Source organism: Strix uralensis, chromosome 3 (assembly GCF_047716275.1).
Source record: "Strix uralensis isolate ZFMK-TIS-50842 chromosome 3, bStrUra1, whole genome shotgun sequence".
Lineage (NCBI taxonomy): Eukaryota > Metazoa > Chordata > Aves > Strigiformes > Strigidae > Strix > Strix uralensis.
Window position 1 is genome coordinate 12,673,244 of NC_133974.1, and position 24,031 is coordinate 12,697,274.

Sequence of the window (24,031 nt, forward strand, 5' to 3'; positions counted from 1 at the left end):
TATAGCCTAAATGAGGGGGCACATCCTATACAGTTGTTTTCACATCTATTGATGCTTCTAAAGTACCGGCAGAAAACTTGCACAAAATTGAGATGCGTTGCAAACAAAAAAATGGAAATTTTTCTGCTTTTCATGCTTGAATTGTACTTATGGAACCAGATTAATTTGTAGGAATTATCAGCAACCGTTTTTTTTTTTTTCCCCCCTCTGCAGTTCTTAGTATCTTATATCTCATTTCTGGTTTCCATCATTCACAAAACATGAACTTGTCATAATTCTGGCACAGTATTTTCAGTGAACCATCCATTAAAGCAGTCATCCCAGCCAGATTTGGAAAACAAATAAGAAAACTCTCCAAAAACCACTCTTGACCCCCAATTCTAAAGAAAACCCTAAAACACAGAAATGCACACACTGTGGGTGAAATTGTATGATCCCTCCAACAAAAGAGCACATTCCCATACACTGGGAAGGAAGGAAAGTGACGTCATTCACATGATGTTGGCATTTTTATTAATGAAAATTCAAACTCTTGATTCCAACTTGCAGTATTCAAAATCGCAGCAAGGAAAAGAATCATACATAATCAATAATGTTTTTCCACAAAAAATGGTCTGATCTCTCCACTACTGACCACTGCATAAGGAATCTCTCCATTTATGGTCCCCAGGTAACTGCTACTCTCATTCTCCTTAGCAATTCTATTCTAGCTACCCTCCCACACCAGCTGGGTGGTGAAGAGTCTCCAGAAGAGGGAGACAATCTTCAAATCTGAAAATAAGTTTTCAATATTTTGCTTTTTTTTTTTTTTTTCTCATTTCTATGATACATTTCTCATTTGGAAAATCAAATATAAATACATTTTCTCCATCTGCCCACAGAGAGAAGAAACAAACATTCATTTTGGCTAATTACAGATCGTATTATCTATAGACTACCTATTTCTTCCTTAAATACATCTGGAATTTAGCTTCCTAACTTTTAAAGCTTTAGCCTTTATGAAGAAAGAATTGACGTTTTCATTAAGGCACGGATATTCTAAATTTCTATTATTAACATTATACCTTGGTAAGAGTGGTCTCCCTTCTGGTTGGTCCACAGCAAAAGTTATGAACACTCAAAGACAGGCAAAAAGGCATTTTCTAATAAGCTGTTGAAGACAACTTTTTTTTTTCCCCCATGTACAAACAGAGATTGCTTCAATACTAAAGAGATAGGATGAATACCTTCAAAAATGCAACTGTATTCATGTTCCCCCTTTAAAAACAAACATTTACATAATATTCAAAGAATCTGCAATATCATCATGAGATTTTGATTTTCTGTAACATAATCTTCCTTCTGTTCTAAGTAGAAGCGAGTGTTAGATGGGATTTTGTATCTTAAGAAAAAAAGTCCCAAACTATAAATGTTTCATTAAAACAGCCATAAAATTTCCTTAAATACAAAACCAGAACATCCTTACATGGCTTACTTCATTCTTTGGAAGATGCACACGCTCAAACAGTTTATCATAGGGCATGGCAGATATAAATTTAGCTACCCTGAAAGGTACATCTGCTGTGTGTCTCTATCTGGTCCTTCAGAGATAATCAACAAAATCAGCATCCCAGGATTTGAAAACCCATTTTAAAACTAGCAAAATTAAGTTAGTGAAACAGAATGGAAAATTTCAGTTGGAAAGAGCTGTATCACTTTGTCTTATCCAACATCAGTGCACACACTATTCTAGTAAGTCTGTTTTTATGAACAGAAGGACTAATAGCTGTACACAAAATCTTCACAATGGGCTGGGAAAAAGCCCTTCTTATTTCATAAACAAACGTCCCTGCTCCCATGTATACTATACCCTGATGCTTATGTATCATTCAGAATGTAATCACGTCTGGAATAACTGGCACTTGCCTATAATCAGCTATTTTGTACTTTTGATAACATTTCAGTTTCAAACTTTAGCTCCAGTATGCAGTATTTCACAGCACTTCTTATTCATCAAAACTGTGTCTACTTAAAATTGATAAAGCACACTGCAAAAAATTTGAGAAACAAGTCTGTAAAAGCTGAAGATTGAGTATACTGTTATCATGATCTATTTTATGGAGAACCTAATTGATTTTGATTCTTCCTTTTAGTCTTTCAGACAGGGGAAGGGGACTTTCTGCACATGCAGAAGTCAGAGGAGCACTTCTGGCTTGCCACGTGGGACCAGAACCTGACCTCTCAAACGGTTCCTCTGGACTTTGGGAACAATTAACTTCCCCCACAGAGGATAGTTTTGGAGATACTTGCAATGAAAAGCTATTACCAGCTTTTTTTAAATCAGTCGTTTTCTTCTTCCCTTTAATGATAAGGGCTGAGTCACTGTTTGTTCTTTTGCCACTAACAATGTTACTCCTTTTCTTTGTAAAAGATTTTTTAAACTGACCAGGGTTCAGTTGCCTTTTCTGCTGCTCATAAATCACGTTTTTATTCATGTTTCCATCATCACTGTCTTCACTAGAAGAGCATCTCTTTTGACACACACTCTTTTTAGAAGAAGTTTTCCAAGTAGTTCGAACACAAGGTTTTTTAATGTGACAACCACTTAAAACATCTGCTGGCTTCTGAGACACTGGAAGCAGCTCACACCCAAGATGCAGCATCTCTGTTGTTTGCCCACTGCAGGCTAGTGATGTTGAACTGCTTATATTACGATCTTTCTGCACAATTTCAGCCAGGCTGTCAGCTTTTTTGTACTGATCTTGATAAACGTGTATGCTGGATTCCCTTTCATAGTTTTCTGATGGCACATTTTTACTTTCCTGCACTAGTTTGTTTAACTGACACAAGGAAGACACATAATCTTTATCAGGATGCAATGTTTCTTTTGTTTGTTTAAAACATTTCCAAGACTGCAGTTGTAGTACATCTTCACACAACAAAGGTTTTGATGGAATGGAAGTCTTCTTAAGAATTCGCTCACTTAAAGACCACTTCTGAAGTTGTCCCATAGCATCATCTGAAACCAAATCATCTGCACTATCAGAATGATGTTGATCAGACTGCATAGCATCAGAATATTCTGAGCTATTTCCTACTGTTTCATGACCTGGTGGATGGGAGTGTTTTATGCATGTAGTTAAGCCAGCTGCTGGATCATGGGTGTCACCCCCACGGGCTGATGAAGCACTGAAGAAGGCTCCTTCCCAATCAACACTGCTCAGGTGTAGACCAGTTGTTATAGAGGAAGAGGATGATATCCCTGAATTTTTAGTAAATTGTGGTGGCAATGTGGATGAGTCAGCCAACGTACTCTGTAAGAGCAAGTAAGGTGATGCAGTCAGAGGAAGAGCAGCTGCTGATGCTGGCATCTGAACAGTTCCTATGCTGGAAGCTGCAGCTAACACTACATCTTTTGATTCAGTACTTCTCGGGTATATCTGATCTTCTGGGGGAGTTTTTATATCTGATGTGGAGTCTTGCACAGGAAGAATTCTACATCCAGATTTTAAATTAATTTGAGACAGAAGATCACTAACTTCATCATAAACATTTGATAATTCCTTTTCTTTTGGTCTGTTTTTCCTGTCTGGAAAAAAAAAATGCATGTCAAAATGGCATATTAACTGCAGTTCAGATCTCCTAGTGCTAAAGTATAAAATGGTAAGATAAAACCAGTCCCTGAAAGATATCATGCCCTGATCTGGACAAAACATGATACTGCTCAACAGTGGAAGAAATATTCGTTGCTTTTTCTTCTTGTATTCTGGCAAGACCCATAAGTTCCTAAGAAATAAACTTTTGGGCTTACTTTTTTGTTTCTTCTTCAGAATTTCTGACTTTTCCGCTTGATAAAGGGCAACAACATCAGGATAAGCAGCCTGAAACAAAGACTCCTCTTCTACTGTGACTACAAACAATTCCACAGGCTCATCTTCTGCATCAACATAATGTTCTAAAAAAATTCATGAATGTACATTAGACATGTATATACACACAAATCAAAGCAGGGAATAAGAAAAACAAAGAACAAAAGATTTATCTGAGTACAAAGAAGGTATGTAAAAAGGTCAATAGTACAATGTTTGAGATTTAGCTACAATTAAAGTCTTTTTCTTTCTGCCAGTCTCCTGGAACAAATGGGCATGCTAAAGGTAGAAGTCTGTCAGCACAGAAAAATTTCTAGGTAGTAAACAGTCACAGCTTTGGGTATATAGTGAAATAAGATATGAAATAGAGTCCAGGTCTTATTAACATGTACCAGAAAAAGTACCAAAGACCAAGTCCCTTGCTTTCTAGGTATTTTTTTTTCTTTTAAAGCATCGCTTTTACTTTCAGGGTATGTGAAATTTGATGCACATTTTCTGTTGTCTTCATAGAACAGTTTCCAATCTCACCCACAATGCTTTGCCTCAATCTTGTCAAACTCTTCTCCTCTTTAAAGCATGCTTTTCTCTTTTTCTATGAACTGTTTTGTTCCATAATGTACATAGAAACCAGACCAACCTGGTTTTTGCCACTCAATTTCAAAACAAGGAATTCCGTTTTTAACACGTGTCTTGACTATCCTGTATGAACAAAAAGAAGCCCATTAAATGATTTTGTTTAAACAGGAAATGAAAAATCTAAGTTATCTAAAAATATTTCAATACTCGAATTTGTAATGATTCAGAGGAAAAAATATTCTAGTAATACACCTTTAAAAATTACACTACTTCTCTGTATAAGTTATACAGTAAAATTTTGGGTCTAGATCTGAAGCATTTTTCATTTTTTTAATTATACAGCTCAGAGGAGCATAAGAAGAAATCAAAAAGCTGTTCTGTAACAGACAACTACAAAGCAGACTCCTACAAACACCAGTTTGATACCTTCAACTAATGCCACAGGGAAGGCTGTTGCCATAGACAGTAACTTTCTGAATGACCAGACAGGCTCTTTTGCATGAGAGCATGAAGGAAGATAAAACAAACTGAGCAGGGACAGTCAGTCTTTATGAGATTTTTCTAAAAAAATTATCTACAGCCCAGTTTAATAGGTTCCTATGTGTGAAGATGCTCCTGCTGAATTATTACTGAGTTTTTAAACACTTGTTAACAAAAGAAATCTACAGCATGCATGATGGTCTTTTAAATTGCTGAAATTCTAGTAGAAAGTGTTACAGAGCATGTCAATTAATTCATTCATCAAGGTAAATGCTGGTAATTTATCAAGCCAATCCATTTAAAAAGCAGCCCCCAGTCTCTCCACTCTTCCCAAAGATAACACTGAATAGAACAGCTTCTCTGCAAGTAATAATTTAACAGACACATCAACCCACAAGAGATACTATCACATTTCTACTGACTGTCCTCCTGTACCTCAAAATTAAGGTCTATAAAATCCTGAACAGCATCAAGGAACATGGAAAAAACTACTAACCTTCTTGCAATATGAGATCGTCAAGGCAGGATGGGGAATTTGAGTTTCATTTGGGAAATGAAACCATCAGATACTGAAGTTAAAAAAATTCGTAATTCCCTTCACACAGTGAAGTTAAGTTCAGATTTGCCAAAAGACACTGTAGATTCTAAAAGTTCACTTAAGTTTAAGAAAGGATTAGGGAAAAAAAATAATCGGGGGCAGACAGAACAAGAAGGTACCAATTCTAGCTCAGAAAATTCTCTAGTAACAGAAACCTGGATGGTGGGAAAGTATTCTGGAGGAAACCAGTTACATGCTTGACTTGGTTTTGTTCCTGCATATCCCCTTTCAGTAACAGGATACTGGGCCATTTTTATATTCCTAAATGCAGCAATCCTTAATGAAAATGTTGTTTTGAGAAGGGGTAGCAGAATAGAACTGTAAGCCAATGATTTCATCAAACACATAGTACAATGACAGTTGGTAGGTCTGATAAGGAATCAGAGATCATGACTGAATCTGCAGATGCTCATTTCTAGGTCTAAGCTCTTATTTTGAATCACAGAAGTCAATTAAACTTCTGCTAAGAACCTGAGCAGAGGATCAAACCTGTAATGCTAAATCTCATGTGCAGATCCAAGGAAACAGAATAGAAACTAAGCACAGGAAAAAACAGGCTTTGCCATTTAGAAGGAAACTGCTATATGTATTACTTTGTGCAGCAGTGGTATAAGAATTGGCGTACTGATCTAAATTTCCACCTCTATTCAAAATGAGCACAAAGCTTGAAAACAGAGATGGAAGAAAATGATTATATTTCTGTAAAGAGGAAGAAACCTGTGATTTTCATCCAGCAGCAGAAGTAAACAGATCTGATTTGAGAAATCAAGCTACATTACCGTATTGCCTGCAGTTGTTTTGAATCGGTGTATCCAGATTTTCTCTGGATCATATCATAACGCGTCAATAGTGCTAACAGCTTCTTACAAGCGTAATGTTTCGTCCATTCCATCTTCTCAGAAGCAAATATCTGTTAGTATAAAAAAAACCCCCAAACTCGAAAACTTTCTTATTCTGTTGGATATCATACTTAGACATCTATATAGTAGGGACATTGGACTAAATACTTAAAATATCTAGAATGCTTTTACACATTAGCATAATGCCCAGCGATATCTCACTGGCAAGGGAGTGAACAGTGCTCTGTAACAGGGCAGATTCATCAGCTGTCAACAAGCCAAGGGAACAGTTGTGTAGTGGCAGCAGCAGGGACAAGACAGTTGTTAAACACCTTATCAGATTCAGATCAGCTATGCAAGGAGCTGTGAAAATTATGGATTTTGCCTGTGAGAGAAGAATGAACGCAGATTTTCACTAAAGCTACATTGCTTAACAGTGATCTATTATGCTATAAAGAATTCTCACACAGAAAGTGAAACATTGTGAAAGATCTGCTTTCTCCGATAAAAACCAAACAAAAGTCATTTTGAGAAAACAATGCAACAAAGCTAACATGCATGTATTAACACTCTCCCTCCCCCCATCCCCCTAAGAAACTTCACAGGGTATTTATCCTTTCTTCTATGGACAGAGGAATAAACTAACCACTTTTGAACTTTGTGCACTTTGAATTAAGGGCCTCCGAACTTGGAAGTTGGCAGTATTGTGCTAAATACAAGTCTGCTATCTGTTTTTGGGAAAACACACAACATTTAGAGTAAAAGAATTACTATATATGCAGTATCACTACGACGATGAAACAAGGACGAATAAAAAAAAAAAGCTGTATCTGTTAATACCTTTATGAAAGGTGGATGAAAACAAAAAATATAACAACTCAGAAGCATAGATTATGTCATATAACCATACAGTACTTTATACACACTATATAGATAAGGCAGAATTCAGCAACACTGTCTAGTAATACTTGACAGTGAAAAACAAAACAATGGCAAATGACCTTTTTTCTTAGTTCTCTTTATTCCACTTTTCTATGTAGCAATTTACATCTACTGATTTTTTTCAAAATCTTCAATTTTAGGCTTTCAAAAAATGAGTTATATTAAGAAGTTGTAGCAAGATTCTTTTAACTCTTTTTTCCAGTAAAATTACCAATGAAGATCAAAATTACCACAGATGCCTTCCTTACTAATAAACAAAAAGCTACAAAGCTGAATAGCCAGTATTTTGTTCTATACCTGAAAGGACAATAAATTCGGCCTTTGACATTCCTTTATGTTGATCAATTTATTCTTGTTTACAAGAAATTCTTGGATAACCTTGAGATAAAACAAAAAAGAGGCAGTTTAAGAGAGGGCAGAAAACTGAAATTTCAATTGATTGATTTAAAAAAAATTAATCTTCAAATAAGCTTGTTTGTTACCTCAGGGAATGGAAAGCCCTCACAACTGTTAGCCCTTCTGCAGGTAAAACAAAGGTGTTAGGATCTGAATATAAATGGGAAGAATGCATAATTTAAATGCTCACCCTGCACATGAGCGCAGGGAAAAGCTGTTCAATTTTCAAGACATTCCTACTTTCTGATATTGTCTTCCACTGCACTTGCTTGTTTCACTTGCTCTAACTGATGCCATTCACATGGGCAGCAGTATTTGGAGTCACTGGGTTTGCAGTATTTAGTGCTTTCACAGAATTTACATCCACTGTGCTCATGTTCCTTGTGAGATCCTATAGAAGCAGATGCACAAAGCATGAGGAGAAAGAGGTTTCCAAAATCTCCAAATATTCAAAGCTAATAGTACAAATAAGAAGCTCAGAACACGTATGAATCTGACGTGAATAGCAGCTGTAAGCAGATCTGAGTGCATCAGCTGTGTTTACATATCTACAGTGAAAACTGACAAATACAAGCAAGCTTTCATTTTTTTCAAGACTTTCACCTACAGTTTCAGACCTTATGCTGAAAACTTTATTACCTAAAAACTACAGTAGTCCCTGACAAGCTAGCAAATATATTTAAGTAACACATTTGAAACAAGCTTTTCCCTCTCCAAGTGATGGGTTTGAATGAGTTCACTGATCAAAGACACTACCAAAATGAGATTCTTTAAGGTTAACTTCTTTTTAAGAAAACACTGCAGCAAAACCCAGCAATGTTAATGGATTCAGGCCTCTTGATGCAAGACCAGTTCAGGCAACTAAAGAAATAGTTGCTTGTCAGTGTAGCATACTTTACTGATAATGTTAAAAAGGCAAATATCTGGGCTCACACAACAGCCCTGTCGTAACATTTCATCTGCTGTCAACTAGTTTCACAGTTGAAGAAAGGTAGTCCCCAGCCTCAAAAATTTTTATATGAAGATACATATACATAATACTGAAAATGTGAAGATAGATGCGAAGATGAATGACAGGAAAAGCAGTTTTTAATGCTAGTCATAAAAAACCAACCCAAAACCAACCAAACAGAAAAACCACACACCCCCACCCCCAAATGAAAAGCAAATAATTAGGCTAAAAGTAAAATTCGGCACCTTTCACACTGACCTGGATGATGGCACTCAGAACAGTGAATTACCCTTTTTACAACCAAAGGTTGTTCAGTATTATCAGACTGAAATTGTTCTTTCCATTGCTCAAACCTAAAAGATGATATTAAAAGGATTAAGAAATATTTTTAACTTTCATACTTAAAATAGAACACTGGAAAAATACCCCCTTTATACTTCTTAGGCATCTACCCAAGAAACTGAGTTTTCCAATTTATAAAATAATTTTTTTTACAGTACATTATATGATTGTTGGATTTCCAGTCTTGACACATACATTAATGATAACAAACATAGAATGTATTTGGTATCTCATGTCCTGATCCAGAACCCAATTAAAAAAATATCAGCAAAGATCTCTCATCAGTCTCCATGACTTCCTTTCCAATATATCAACATACATCTGCTAGCTCAAGGGCTAGGAGCCAGATAATGTTTAAAACGATTAAGAAGCTTGCCTAGTAAAACACACAATTCATTTAGCAAACAAAGTAAGGAATGCAGCAATCTTTCCCCTGCCCCAAACAAAAAGCATTACAAACACTGTCTTGGAGCAAGTCTTTGAATAAAATCAAAGTACTTCAGCATACAACATAAATTTTCGTTTTACCTTTGCAATAAGTTTTGACCTCGCAAAGTCTCAATTAACTTTAAAGCTTGTTCCTTCCCAACTCCTGGAACGCCCTATGGAGACAGAAATATGAAACATTATTTAATGACAAAGTATTCAGATTTTCATAAAAACTCCCCTCATAACATTATGTAGAGAAATGACAAAAATGATCCCAGATGTTGAGAATAAATTAAGATAAATAATTTTTGACCAAGTTCTAAAGTCAGAGAAGGTGACAGATTACAGCTGTACTACCAGTATAACATGCAAGCCGCATAAAATGTTCTTACGCTCAATAGCAACTCAGCTAAAACAAGGTAGAGATAGAAGGTAGTAAAAAAACAGTGGAAAAAGAGGTTTTGTTTGGTTTGGTTTCCTTGTTGCTATATGCAACAGGACAACAGAAAATTCTGGTAACATCTTGCCAGCTAACTGTCAGAGAGATGAAATTTTTCAGAATTGTCTTGGGAAGAGAAGATGAAGACAGATCTTTTGGATTTTAGTCAAAAGGCTGGAATGTAAGAGATAGAAGAAACCCAGCAAAAAGCTTTCACTCACAGGAAAGAGATGCTTTATGGCAACAGAAACAAATTTTAATATCTGAAGACCTCAAGCACTTATACACAATCAATTCTGAGAGGTGACAAAGTGCAAGAGCATTTTCTGAAAAATTACTAAAAATCCCAATAAAACCACAAACCCAAAGAACTCCTCCCTTCCCTTTCAATAATTGTTTGCTTGATTTGGATATTTACTTCAATATTACATCTGTAGTATGCATATCCTTTATCAGAAAAGGGACTACCACTATGAGTAAAGATAGGAACAGCAAATATTTTCATAGAATGGTTTGGGTTGGAAGGCATCTTTAAAGGTCATCTAGTCCACCCCCCAACCCCATACCCCACAGTGAGCAGGGACATCTTCAACTAGATCAGGTTGCTTGTTGCCCCATCCAACCTGACCTTGGAGGTTCCTTTTCTGAAACCTAGCTCATGGACTGAAATTCAGAGCTTACAGTAACTGCTAGACATACTGAAGAGGCAAAGTCAGTTGATTCAAAACAACCAGAGGAGGGCCACAAAAACGATCAGATGGATGGAGCACCTCTCTGGTGAGGAAAGGCTGAGAGAGTTGAGGTTGCTCAGCTTGGAGAAAAGAAGGCTCCAGGAGACCTTACTGCAGCCTTTCAATATATAAAAGGGGCTTATAAGAAAGATGGGGACAAACGTACTAGTAGGGCCTGTTGTGATAGGATAAGGGGTAATGGTTTTAAACTGAAAGAGGGTGGATTCACACTAAATATAAGGAAGAAGTTTTTTATAATGGGGGTGGTGAAACACTAGAACAGGTTGTCCAGAGAGGTGGTAGATGCCCCATCCCTGGAAACATTCAAGGTCAGGTTGGACGGGGCTCTGAGCAACCTGATATAGTTGAAGATGTCCCTGCTCATTGCAGGGGGATTGGACCAGAAACCTTTAAAGGTTCCTTCCAACCCAAACTATTCTGTGATTCTGTGATTTAAAACGCACATAGTACTTTTCCTGTTCCTCTTTCAATCCTTACTCTACTTTGCCAAGAATCAGTACAGCTGAATATAAAGATTGTATTGAGTGTCCTTTCTACAGCATTATTACAAATAAATCTATTGCTTATTTTATTTCAGCTATAAAGGCTGTACTGAATATATGCAACCATATGAAAAAAATGTACATTCAAAACCAATTAGAAGTTCTCATTGGACTGCAGCCAGACACTCAGGCAGAGAGTCAGATATTCAGCTTCCGCAAGGAAAGCATTGTTTTGGTATATATTCAACAAAATAAGTGCAATTACAGTGGTATTCTCATTTATCTGTTCTGCCAATCCCCATTTCCAATGTACTCCTGTAATTAAGCTTTTCTTCGAAGTTTCTATCTTCATCCACTTTGCTGGGCTGTAGTAACTCAAAAGACCTATCTGACAGTATGTAATGGTGTCACTTTAGGACTATGCAAGAACCTGGCATTCCGGGAGCTGCTAGTTCCATTACAATAACCACTGATTAGCCACTATTTTTTTTTTACTCCCTCTCTCTTTATACATTCATTTTGTAATAATAATAAACAACTGTTTATAAAGATCCCTATAACAGAAGCAAGTCTTTCAGGAAAAAAAAATTAGAGCTATTTGCTCTTCCAGCAGTATCAGTTGTTTAAAAGGACAGTTTTATCAAATTGGAACCACAAAGATTTGAGAATAACTAGGTATCTGTTGCCTGAAGTCACTGTATGATGAACTGCACGGAAAACAAGTTTCATCCCACTTCCTTTCCATTTCAAATAGTCATTACAACAGCTTCTGTTCAAAGTTTCCAAAAAAAAACTCTAGAGCTTACAGAAAAAGAAAGAAAAAAGTGAAATAGTAATGAATGAGATCCCTCTCTCTTCATTCATCAGGCAAATTTTTAAATAGGTGACTTCTACTTCTTCATAAATCATGTATTTACAAATGATAGAACTAAAAGGGGATACATCCAAACTGCATCCAGAACTGGCATTACTAATAACTACAGTTCAAAACCTACTAAGTCTTCCAAACAGCACAGACAAAGCTGTTTTTCTTATTTTCCACATCTACTCTGACAGGGATGTACTTATATACGAATGACTGCAAAGCATCCTCACAAACAACTGAGTTTTCACACTTTTGCTCAATGTAATCAACATCTAAACTTTTGTCTTCACCTCTACTATAGAAAAACTCTGGAGTAATACATAACAGTTTAGAAAGATTAATGTTCATGAACAATCTCGATTATCTTTAAGCCTTCATAAATAAAATTTACAGTGACTTACTAAGCATCTTTTCCAACTAGATCACAGTAATCATGCACTGCATACAGTTTTGTCAGCATGCACGTCTCCCTTGATACAGTTTATTGTTTAAGACAATGTAAGTACTTAATAAAAAGTAATTATATTGCTTACCTTTGGAAGATAATCACAACCCAGAAGAACAGCTAGCCCAATCAAAGACTCTCTGTCACAACCAAGCTTCTCCTTAACGGAGGACATTGTGTAACAGTCAAGATGTGGATCCTGCAAGAGAAATTTATCACACACGTTATTTCTGTAACATCAGGGAAGGAACTGCCCTGAGTCACATTCAGTTGTGATTGCTTACCCACCCCTATTCACCCACATCTGAAGGAAATGGGTCTATCACATAGGAGGGGTCTGATAACAGAAAAAATAATCAGCAATTAAAAATGTATAATGTAATGCATGGACACAACATGAATAACCACAGTTCTGGAATTTCAAGTTTTAAGTATGGGCATCAACCGTTGAAAGAAACTAAAATAAGCAAAGGGGTGTTTTTATAGTTTGCCACCTGTAGAAAAAGTCTGGCAAAACTAACATTACCCAGTAGTAGTGGCTGTGTAAATCACCTCAGGAACTGCAGTTTTTAAAATCCATGTAAACATTTTAATGTGCTACTTGAGTAAAAAAAGAAAAAATTAATTAAAACGTTACCTAGCATGTTAGATATGAGCTAAAGGAACACCTAAAGCTTTGAAGGGTAGAGAGACTCAAACACAATAACATGAAATCAAGATTAACATGAATTAAAACACAGGACACTGTCTCCCCGCAAAGGACAACCCCTCCCCTCGCCAAGCCAACAACCCAAAATAATCCAGTTTTCTGGAACAGATGCCCCTGAAATACACACATGCACATAATTTTTTTTTTTTTTTATGTTGACTTAGATACGTAACAAAGTACACACGAAAGATTGAGGCCACCTTCATTTTTGGTGATGACAAGGAAGCTGAATCAAAGAAAAGAACCAGGCGCCAAAGCAAACCATCTTCCATCAACTTGAACTATTTTTTTAAAAAGTTAGTTTTTCATAGTGCTTTTTTTTCCGTTCTACCGATTTTTGCCTATTACTGAAGTACTTTCTCAGCAAGTCCTTCAGATGAACATTATTTAGAATTCCAACCCCAATATCATTTTTCTTCCACTTTCTTGTTAGATTCATCAGACAGAACACATGCATTCCTTTCTCTGATTTATAGAGAAGGTATAAATTATGGAAATCTGGGGTTGCCTTTCACCAGTTCTAGAAAACTGCATTCTTAACAGATGAACACTTAAGCTCAAGGTCATAACTTGATTTGGTTTTTTGAATGATCACAACAATTGATTATAATGCAGATGTATGATCCCTACACCATTTGTGTTCAATTGGAGACTAACAGTATTAATTGTAAGTACATTCACAATAAAACAAACTTGTAAGATGCAAGTGTATGAACACTGTTATTAGACCCCGGAGGCTGACCACTCCCGTATGCCTTAATGGTAAATTTACAGGAAACAATTACTTCACTCAAATTCTCCACTGTAGAGGAAGAAAGGAGGGGGGGGGTGTGGATTTTGCTACTTAGCTTTATGTTATAATGTAGGAGAGACATCGGCCTGTCAGCGCAGCCCCCAAGAAGCAGTAGGGCTTTGATGAGAAAGAGGCCTTTGATGAAAAACAGGCCTTGGAAGAAAGATAAGAAACTGCTGAGTTGTGCCAAGGTGGCAGGGAAAAACAACGGACAGCTGCAACACTGAACTGTGAAAAGTTACCGCTGTGTGAACAGCGCGTGAACAAGAAGTTGATTGGTCTGCACAGCGCGTGTTAGAGTGGTCTTATGCTGACAGGAGAAAAGGTTGATAGCTGTCTAATTGCTGATTTGCTAATGATGAAGTAAGAGCTTTAATGAGAGCATAAGTATGTACTACTGTAAGAATAAACGGCCCCTGCCCTGCAGAAAAAAGAGAACACACTGACTCGTTATTTCAGCTGCTACATTATAATACCATAAGTGTTCTTCAATTCAGTAGTTTTGCTCTCACATCCAATGTACAAACTGTCATTGTAGCAAACAAAACATTCCTATCTTAAACGTACTATTTTAAACAAACTCAACTACTAGAGAGTAAATGCGATAATATCTAAATAATTGTTTCAAGCCCCTTCTTTCTATTCACATTTTTGGGAAGACTCTAAAGAGAGGCTGAGAACAGGATGAGGTACATTACCTTAGCATTCATGGCAAAGTTCCTATAAACTGTTTGAGCTCCATATAAGAAGACATCTCCATCATTGGTAATGCAGCCATCAACACGCCCTTTTGCATTTAGGTAGGCACACATTGCCTCTGCTTCCCCGGCTGCTTGAACCCAAGGGACACCTAAACACTCCAGCAGTTCGAGACACTAAAAGGAATCCAAAAGGAAAGAGTGATTGAATGCTTAATTAGATTCACTTATTAGCATAGGTTTTCTTAAGACACAAGTGTATACAAAACCTGCTACTGTTGCACTGCCTATAGAATACTACATCAATATAAGCACTACTGAGAAATACAGTTTACTGTAACAATCAAAAGAAATATCGAACCAAGAGCAACATATTAGTTACAGGACTCAAACACAGCATGGCTAATGGTTACTCCTTCACAAAAATCTTTACACTTTATATAGATATTTAGGATGCTTTCCCAAGATGAGTAACAAAGGAATATTTATCTTTGTGAAGCAATGCTGTTTACTCAAGTAGTAATAATGGGCTAGCACAGACATCTTTCAACAGATGCCAGACTCGCTGAGAATATCAAGCATGAAAATACAGTACTGACAGCCTTGTAAGACATGGTATAAAACATACTGATAAATACTCATATATACTTCTTACAAATTTCAGAAAAAAAAATTTATTTTAGATTCTAAGAATAAACCATGAATTGATACGTTCAATCTACTGAAGCCATGAGCACCTATAAATTCAATTTCATAAGATTTTGAATAGACAAAAATGGTTAACCATCTGCAACAATGAATGAAGAAGAAAATTACTGAATAGGGGTCTTTGCAATCAGAGTTGTCTCAACCATCTACACCAAGACAACTATACAGTCTTCCTTTTAGACTAATTCAGTAGGTTTCCAACAAGTGTATCCTCTTAGCTATTCAGCTAGTTTACCAAATCATAGATCTAGGTTACAAAACAGTTCTGTGTACCCCTTCAAAAACACACTAACTTACATAGGTACACAACACATTCCTGTTTTCACGTATATCCCAACCTAGGAAAAAACCCACAAAAGTATCAATACTAACACTATAAAAGAACAAGGAAGCTGAATTTCTGTAATAAACACTCAGTTATGACCGTGGCTCACTACAGCACAACATGCACAGGAACACATCAAAAGAAAATTATTCCAACTGACATTGTCCCTCTTCCACAGCAACAGTTAACAGATGCTGTAAGGCCCATTTCAAAGGCACGTGCTCCCTCAAAACACTGTTGAAAATTGTTGTGTAGAAAACTATTAATTCTTTCAAGCTGTATTTAATTTGGTCAACATTTCTTCTTGCAACATTAAAAACACTGAAATACAGCCCTCTGTTACTCACCTCTTTTAAAATGGTTTTAAATAAAGATCTCCCTGTTCTTGCAGCTCCAACTTTCTTTGAAGGGCCATAGCGCATCTCGTTCCTCTTACTCATGGTGTCTGCTTTCAACTTGGGGGCCTCTCCCTCCATGACAAATACTAGTTTAATTCCCATTGATGTTAAGAAAGAGAACCGAAAAAATAGGTTTCTGCAATAAAGCAAGGTGTTCCATAAGCTGCAGAATTAGCAAAGCCCGATCTCTTTGGATGTTTTCCTTATAGCCTACCCAAGGAACAATCTTAGCTTTCTCTCCACCTTTTATTATTCCCTCACCCCCAAGCTAACAAAGCTTTTGTCTATATCGCTGTCTTTGGTTGAAGTTGTTTTACTACGAACTTGTAACAGCGTCACAAAATTCCCAAGAAAATACCACATACGGACAAGAAAAATCTTTTTTAGGTGTAAAGATGTAAGCAAATTTAAAAGGTTTAATAAAAACCATTCAAATCCAAAGTCTGCTTCCAAACACATAACTATGTTGATTCTTTTATACCAAATTTTAATCCCAAACCTATCAATACAGGTACATCAGATTCTGAAGTGACTGAATGCTATGGTATTAGACAGACTCACAGATACCATTATCATGCCAATTTATCTCATCTGCAAGCCAGCATAACTCATGGGTGGAATCTTGCAAGGGCACAATAATAACGATTTGGTCTATAACAGAAAAACTGAGAGCAGTAATATCAGAAAGTATATGCTTTTACCAGTAATCCCGGGATCAATCTTTCAAAAGCAGTAGACCAAACATTTTTATCTCTTTGACTGACATGGAAAGACCATTACTGTAAATTTAATTTTGTACATTTGCTATTGGTAAAAATACATTAAGCTGATCTTTAGAGGCTAGTTCCATTTTCACGAATGATACAAACATCAATTGCAGTAAGTTTCTCTAAAATACTTAGCAAAACAATTTAATTTCCAACTGCATGAAAACATTTATTTTTTTGGTAGAAATCTGTTCATCCCTTTGTCTTGCTTTGGAAAGACTGAATAAGAGATCTGGACTGATGCCCCCACTCTACTGCACACAGGACATCCTATCAGAGGGAAGTAATGATTTTGGTCATGCTTCAAGTTTTGCAGTTAATTATTCATTTGGGGTCATAAGCATAACATTTTAAGAAACGATTCTCAGAGGATGCTATTTCACATCAGCTGAATTCAACAGAAGCCACAGGAATGTCTAACAGCAGCTCAGGATCCTTGAGCTAATCAATAACATGTCATTTATAAAAATTTGTACATATTTTAATTTTTGTCAGCATCATTTGCAGAAAACAGTGCTTTGAAGTTAAAGCTGCTTATACTTGCTCATCGCTTAAGCATGTGATTTGATTAAATTAAAAATATATTCAAGGTTGTTCATGAGACTGAAGAATGATTTAAACATATTTAATTCAACAACTCTCAGTATGCTCTGAATTGACTAGCACCCAAACTACTGTGATAAACAGTTGAAACTCCTATACTACCTTCCATCACACAGCCTCAGAAATATAAAGGAATTAGCACAATGATTTGTGTTCCTTGACAGTCTGTATATCACACAGTGATATACCACAGTAAGACAAACATGGTTCTGCTTACACCTATCTCATCATTATCTACAGTTGAGACCTCAAGACAAGGTTGGCTTGGCCCAAGAAATTCTACTGGCACCCAAGCATTAAGTTGAATTCAGCCAGTATGACTGAGCCTTCACTTCAAACCCTTTACATATACATAGTAGCACAAGCTAAAACAACAGAATCAAAACACCAGAGTTGTATAAACTGCAGAGGTAGTATTAAATTTAGACTAAGTATCATACCTAAATTATACAATTCCAAGACTTTTAGCTACAATAATTTATATGGATACTATACCTCAGATGTGGCTTGGTAACTACTCCGATCATCTTTTTAACAGTCTGTGCTTCACAAACCCACAGACTTAAATCAACAGCAAGTGTTTTTCCTTTGAGACTGCTCAAGTTGATAGGCTGTCTCACAGGCTCAAGGATTTGCCACAGATTAGTCACTCCCATTGTTCCAGCTTCTTTATTATCAGCATGAAGGTTTCAGCTGTGAAGCAAAATAAAATACTTTCAGAACATGACATGAAGTATGACACATTATGAATGTGAGATTCAGAAAATAAATATTTAGTCATTTATCAGTTTTACTTTTATAAGCCAAGAACACTTGAGATCAAACCTCCTAAGCATGTAGTGACTCCAGTTCACAAATGCTTTATTACTAAGTACCTTCTTTGGACTGTACATTTTCATTGCTGAACATAAATAAAAGCAAACTCTGTTGGGGGAAAAAATGAAAAAAAAATAATTCCAAGTCTCATGCATCCCTTACATACACACAATGCAGGCTTTATTTAAAAACAGAGAAAAACCACACCTCTCTAGGGAATTACTTCCTGATCTGAAGTGGTAGGACTCACATTAAAATATTTCTCTTCAATCAGAAGTAGCTTAAAGCTACTTGAGGAATATTTACAATGATGACAAAACTTAAAACTTTCCTTAGTATTCCAAGATGATACAAGAAGGATCAACAGCCACAGATTCTGGATTGGGAAATTCAAGTTTGACTTCAGGAAAAAAAAGAGAGGGTACTGCAGCACTGGTTGCCCACAGGTTGCAGAATCTCCATTCTTGGAGACTTTCAACATTCAGCCAGCATACTGTGTTACTGGTTTAATCCAATACTGGTGGAAGTCACCCTCTGAGCAGGGAATCCCACACTGATGACCTCCAGAGGTCCCTTCCAACAAACATTCTGGTGTTTGTAACACCGAGACTGCAGAAACACACCAACCAGTGTGTATGTTTTTACTATTTTATTTTTGGTATCGTGTGACTGGTACTCTCTACAACGAATGCCAGCTAAAACCATACTCCCATTAGGTCACATATTTCTTTGTCTCTTATTTAACTTTACTTATATAGCTCTATTCTCCATGATACCCCATTACCAGGTTTAATCTTCCTTTTCTTCTTTTCTTTTTCATTATTCCTCTGGTTTTCACATCTTGCAAGGTCTATACAAGGTCTCTAACACATACTCTGCTTTCCCCCTCACAATACCAATCTATTCCTGCACTGTCTTATTGTACAAAGTTTGCCCCATGCTTACTTCTCTACTTTTCCCTCTTCTCCCTCGAGAAGATAAAAATCAAGTAAGATCTGGAACGTTTTGTTTCTTTCTTTCTGATTTTAGAACTACCATATACTCGCCCTCCATGGAATAAATCATGTCTAGACAAGCTAACTACCTGTGCTCTGAGATCTGTCTAAGGCACGTGAAGAGCTATGTCACCTGCTCATAGCAGTTTGTCAGAACAGCAAGCCCATCTTTGCAGGGTGCCTTGTTTTATGCTCTAAAACTGCTTCAAAGCAAGGCAGCTAATCAATTCCCAGGTTGTTTTTAAATCAAGTTCTCACATTAAGACTTACTTTCAACAGAAATCATGTTTCTCTAATCCATTTCTTTAACAACTACAATCACTCAACCTGATTTTAGTTGCATGCATACAGGGCAAAATGTATTGCTTCCGTTGTTGTTATACCTCAAGCATGTAAAATGACTTAAAAACACAACTAAAACATGCAAATAATTTCTTGAAGTGCAGAATGAACAATTTCTCTGATGCACAGGGGAAGCTAACAAAAGGCATCCAAACCTTCTCAAAAGACAAGTGTGATACTCAGCTTCAGTGAGGTTTAACAAGAGAACACCTAGCAAAAAAAGGGAGCTGACTTTTTGATGTTATCATTTGGTTCCTGCCAGTCTGCATCAATACAAATTTTAAAAAAACTGTGTTAGTTGGTTTCTAAAAATTGTTATGGAATGTCACATGGTACCTAAATAACAGGGAAGACAAACATGCTACAAACACTTAACATTCCATAAGATCACAAATAATAAAAAAAAGTATAAAAAATTGAAAACTAAAAAAAAAAACCCATTTTTTTCATTATGAGATGGTATTGTTATTTGAGGACAGAAGTCATCCTTACCCCCATTCAATATATATCTAAGGTTGAGTTATGAAAACCTGACAGACCTACCAATCTTTGCTTTCTTGAGCATATTCTACAAAATATTTAGATCTGGATCCTGTATACAAACAGATCTACTACTTTTAATAGGAGTGATCTGTCTACTCAGATTTTATTGAGGAGCTTCGTTCATCACAAGCCTCCAATCTGCTTAGACAGCTGGTAACTTCCAAAGAAAGAAGACCAAACCTGATTTTTTTCATATACTTAGAAACCACTGAAGACACCATGCTATATAAGATCATTGATATGAAATATAAACTAAAAAAAAAAATCCCACAAAACCTCCTCAAATTCTCATCGGGCCAGTATGTGCTGTAGCTATACAGCTTTTAAGACTATATTCTAGTCTACAAAGTTTTTTACAGAGCCAGTTACTTGAAAATAACTACAGAAGACATTTAACTCTGAAGTTTAATTCATACAGATATGTTTTCACCCATCGCTAAGGTAACTTGCAAAGACTGCCAAGAATATGCTTTACATCTGACTCAAAGGTCTTTTAAAAAAAAAGGGAAAAAAAGAAAAAAATAAAGCCCACAACACGTTTTTAACAACACTCCTGCTCCCTCTCTGTGCTACTGTGATACCCCAGCACCTGGCGCAGCTTTGCTGATAAACCTGAGCACCTGAAGCACAGCAGTGGCACGCTTCACAATTTGCAAATTCCTCCTCAAACTCCTACGGTTTCCTTCCCTAGGAAAAAAAAAAAAAAAAAAAAAAAGAGAGAAGTTGTGCGAACACGACATAACAAGGCGCTGACGCCCTGAATACGAGCATCTAAAATTCCCGCCTTAATGAGAGCTAGACATAATAAACCACCACGCAGCCAAACCCAGCTCTGTCCCTGACTCGCCGTGAGACGAACACCTTTTTGGCGTTCTCCCTCCCTGCCCTGCCCGCTACGAGGCCTGCAGGCCTCGCGCCCCGACTCCAGCCGCGGGGCACGGCCCCGCTCCCCCGCAGCGCGCCCGGCGCCTCCTCAGCGAAGACGATTCAACCCTCAGGAGCGGACTACGAGAAACTTACGTCCCGGTTTGGGCCCCGAGAGGTTCGGGGAGACCCGAGCAGGCCGAGCCGCTGACCGGGGAGGGGAAGGGACCCCCTCACCCGGCGGCACCGCAGCCGCTCCGCAGCCCCAACAATCGCCCCCGGCGCGCGCGGCCGCAGCGGTGGCCCCGCCCCCTGGAAAATGGCGGGCGCGCGGAAACGGCCCCCTCGGGGTGGGGGGCGGCAGCGCGCAGGCGCCGCGCTCGCGGCGGCTCTTCCGTCGCGCCCCGGTGGCCGCGCAGCCCCTTGCCCGGCCCTCCCGCCGCGCGGAGACTCGGGACCTGCCAGGGCCTTCGCTTGTGGCGCGGCATTGAGGAGAGGTGGAGGGGGGGATCCTGGGGCCGGTGGCGCCGTGACCGGGCGCGCTTCTGTCCTCCGGGAGCGGCTGGAAAGAAGGAAGGAAGGAAGGTGGGTTGGGAGGTCGCGAGGTCGGTTGTTTCCGAGGTCGTGGCGTTGTCCGCTCCCCTCACGACGGGCTGTGCTGGGGCAGCGCTGTGCCGGGAGCCCTGCGCCCCGCCGCGCTGGTTCTGCCCGCCCCGGGGTGGCTTTCTCAGGTGGTTTTGTGGGGGCATGTTAGCAGTCGGAGCTGGCTTTTGTCACCCGCTGTCCGGTATGGCTGCTCTGCCCGTGCGAGGGCTCCGCGCCGGCTGCCCGGATTTGCCCGACGGCCGCCGGCGCGGCGAGGGCAGGAGGGAAGCGGGTAAGGACCGGGGAGCGGCGGCCGCCTGGGCTTTCCAGCCGCGAAGGGGGCGGTGTCGCCTCTCTGGGGGTGAGGGGATCTTTCCAGGTCGTCTGGAGGAGGTGTTGGGCCAAGCAACAAATAACCGTAGGACTGGAGGGGCGAGCGGGGGGATTTCTGCTCCCTCTTCCCTTTGTTGCTCCCTGTAGAGGAGGCGGAGCAGCCCTCTGTGCTGCTGTCTGTCAGATAGTGCATTTTCAGGGTCGAGATGGGACGGTGTAGATTTCTTATGCATTGGCTGTGAGAATATTTGGAGAGGAGTTGTGAACGTCAGAGCCGCTCTGTAGTCCAACATGGGACTGTGGCTTGGATAGCCCCTGAAAATATACAGCACTCCGCTCCTGCCTATGAAGCTAGGCTTCTGACTTCAGTCCTCTGAAACATGTGCAACAGACAGTGAATGTTCCCTTACTTCATTATTATAAACTAGAGTTAATTTGTAGTTTATGTATCAGTGTCTTTGTGTCTGTTTAAATGTAGTGTGCTGTACCTCAGCAGAAGACCACAACTCCTTCCTTCCTTTTCTCCCACCCTATGCTTCCTCCCGTGCATTCATCCTCAGTAGGGCTGCTCTGATGTCTTTACTTCTGTTTTACTAACTGGACAAAAGGCAGTCCGGGTTGTAGCTGCCCTGGGTGCCGAGTGGTTAAAGTGGATGCTCTGAGTGGCAGCTGCGTCCCACCTTGCAGGGACACCAGGGCAACACAAGGCTGCTGGAAAGCCAGTGGAGTGGTTTTGGTGGCAGGAGGTTGGTTGTGTCTGCTCTGGATGAGGCCAGCTGTGACTAGCCAGGTAGGAAAAGGGGAAAACTGTTGTAGAACTGTGTTGCGATGGAACCTGTGGAAAGAGATGCTGCTGGTCAAGGTGGCATGTGGGTGGACATCAGTACATGTTGCTTCTGGTGGATGCAGCCTCTGTTTTCCTATACTTTGATGTTAACGGGGTAAATGCTTCTCTACTATACATATGATAGTCCTAATAGTTTTATGCAGCACATTTGGGGATTGCGTTTTTCTTTCATGCTCTCATTACACGCATACAATTACTTGTAATAATTTGTAGTGATCCTGTGCCATTTTTATAATTAGTTCTGTCTTGCCCTTATTTGTTCCCAGTTTATAGCTGCAGTAGTTATTCCTAACTGTATGCTCTTACATTCCATGATAGTGAAGTTCATTTTCTCTTTTAAATCAGTACTTTTGTCTTTCTGAGTTACAACAGTTGGATTTTTGTTTGAATTATTGATGTTCCTGACTGTCATCGCAAGTTTCCGTTAACATAGTCCTGCTTCATGTTCCAATATAAACATAAATTTAGACTTCAGTTTTTAAATACGATGCCTGGTTCATTAAAAAAACCTTCTCCTAGCATTCATCAATAGTGTCTATTGTTGGCTTCCTGTGAGTCTATTAGATATCTTAAAATACTTGTACTAATGTATGTTTTTGCCAGTTTGATTGTTTCCAATATAGTATTGCACATTTTAATAACCTTCATATAGGTCAGATCGGCTGCTTTTCCTTTGCCTTGAATAGTTATTCCCAATCTGTTGTTAAAGTTATGATAAGCAGTGCTGAGACTTAAAATCAACTATTTTTTCCATTAAAAACTTAATAAAGAAAGTTAGGGGTGTCTTGGTACAAGAGTTTTGGAAGCAATTAATGTTAAAAAAGGAACTTTTTCTCTCAAAAATGTCAAGATGATCCAAAAATAAAATTTAAATGTATATGTAATTTCCTGTGGGCTTTTTATTTTTTTTAAATGTTGACTACTTCTTCCTTTAGCTTCTAAAACTTTGTTTCTTGTGAAGTCTTATTAGTGGATTCCTTGTTGCTGCAAGTTAGTTTCTCTTGCAGCTTTTTTGTACTCAAGTATTACAACTCCTGGTACTTGTCATAATGATTTCTGAGGCTAGTTCAATAAAGTTTGCTTGCAGTTCCAGTTAAGTTTTGTTTGCAGTACTAGCTCTTTCAAGAGTTCCGGGATGCAGACTGTTCTGTCCTTTGCCTTCGGCATGCTTAGGTTACATGAGTGAGTCGTCTTCTTTTTGTTCTGCTTTCCACTCTTATACTCTTTTTTCTTAAATGTCCAAATGGTGTAGTGATGGAACTCATAGCGCTGATCTTTAGTTTCGATGCTAATAATTACATTTAAATATTGTGTTTTCCC

The 24,031-nt window shown here is 38.4% G+C and overlaps 2 protein-coding genes across 8 annotated transcripts in view; one reads left to right on the forward strand and one right to left on the reverse strand.

Annotated features, from left to right (window-relative positions):
• Window positions 1-496: 496 nt before the first annotated feature.
• Window positions 497-21,213, reverse strand: GEN1 (GEN1 Holliday junction 5' flap endonuclease). 4 transcript variants are annotated; one of them, XM_074861516.1, is made up of 15 exons: window positions 21,103-21,213; window positions 20,703-20,769; window positions 17,882-18,079; window positions 15,966-16,152; window positions 14,586-14,762; window positions 12,474-12,584; window positions 9,502-9,575; window positions 8,890-8,984; window positions 7,920-8,070; window positions 7,766-7,802; window positions 7,581-7,661; window positions 6,282-6,412; window positions 4,486-4,547; window positions 3,791-3,934; window positions 497-3,568 (listed from the first exon to the last, which is right to left on the reverse strand). In XM_074861516.1, exons 3-15 carry the CDS (start codon window positions 18,040-18,042, stop codon window positions 2,106-2,108), a joined length of 2,874 nt encoding a protein of 957 aa, XP_074717617.1. In that variant the 5' UTR covers window positions 18,043-18,079; window positions 20,703-20,769; window positions 21,103-21,213; the 3' UTR covers window positions 497-2,105. The 4 variants fall into 4 exon arrangements, with proteins under 4 accessions (XP_074717617.1, XP_074717618.1, XP_074717619.1 ...); XM_074861517.1 differs by having other exon boundaries at window positions 20,672-20,769; XM_074861518.1 differs by lacking the exon at window positions 20,703-20,769.
• A 116-nt stretch (window positions 21,214-21,329) lies between these two features.
• SMC6 (structural maintenance of chromosomes 6) overlaps window positions 21,330-24,031 on the forward strand; it is a 41,128-nt gene continuing 38,426 nt past the window's right edge. For 3 of the 4 annotated variants that reach the window (XM_074861522.1, XM_074861521.1, XM_074861524.1), the window contains exon 1: window positions 21,330-21,531. The gene's annotated coding sequence lies outside the window, so the exon portion shown is untranslated. Of the gene's footprint in view, window positions 21,544-24,031 lie in introns of all 4 variants that reach the window. The other variant, XM_074861523.1, reaches the window with a different exon arrangement.

Excerpts from the sequence above, each read along its gene's own strand:
- GEN1 (XM_074861518.1), bottom strand. The coding sequence starts at position 18,042 with ATGGGAGTGACTAATCTGTGGCAAATCCTTGAGCCTGTGAGACAGCCT. Across the intron at positions 7,803-7,919 it reads GTGGAAGACAATATCAGAAA|AAGGGCTAACAGTTGTGAGG; the intron begins GTAGGAATGTCT and ends TTTTACCTGCAG. Across the intron at positions 3,935-4,485 it reads AATTGAGTGGCAAAAACCAG|AACATTATGTTGATGCAGAA; the intron begins GTTGGTCTGGTT and ends GAATTTTTTTAG.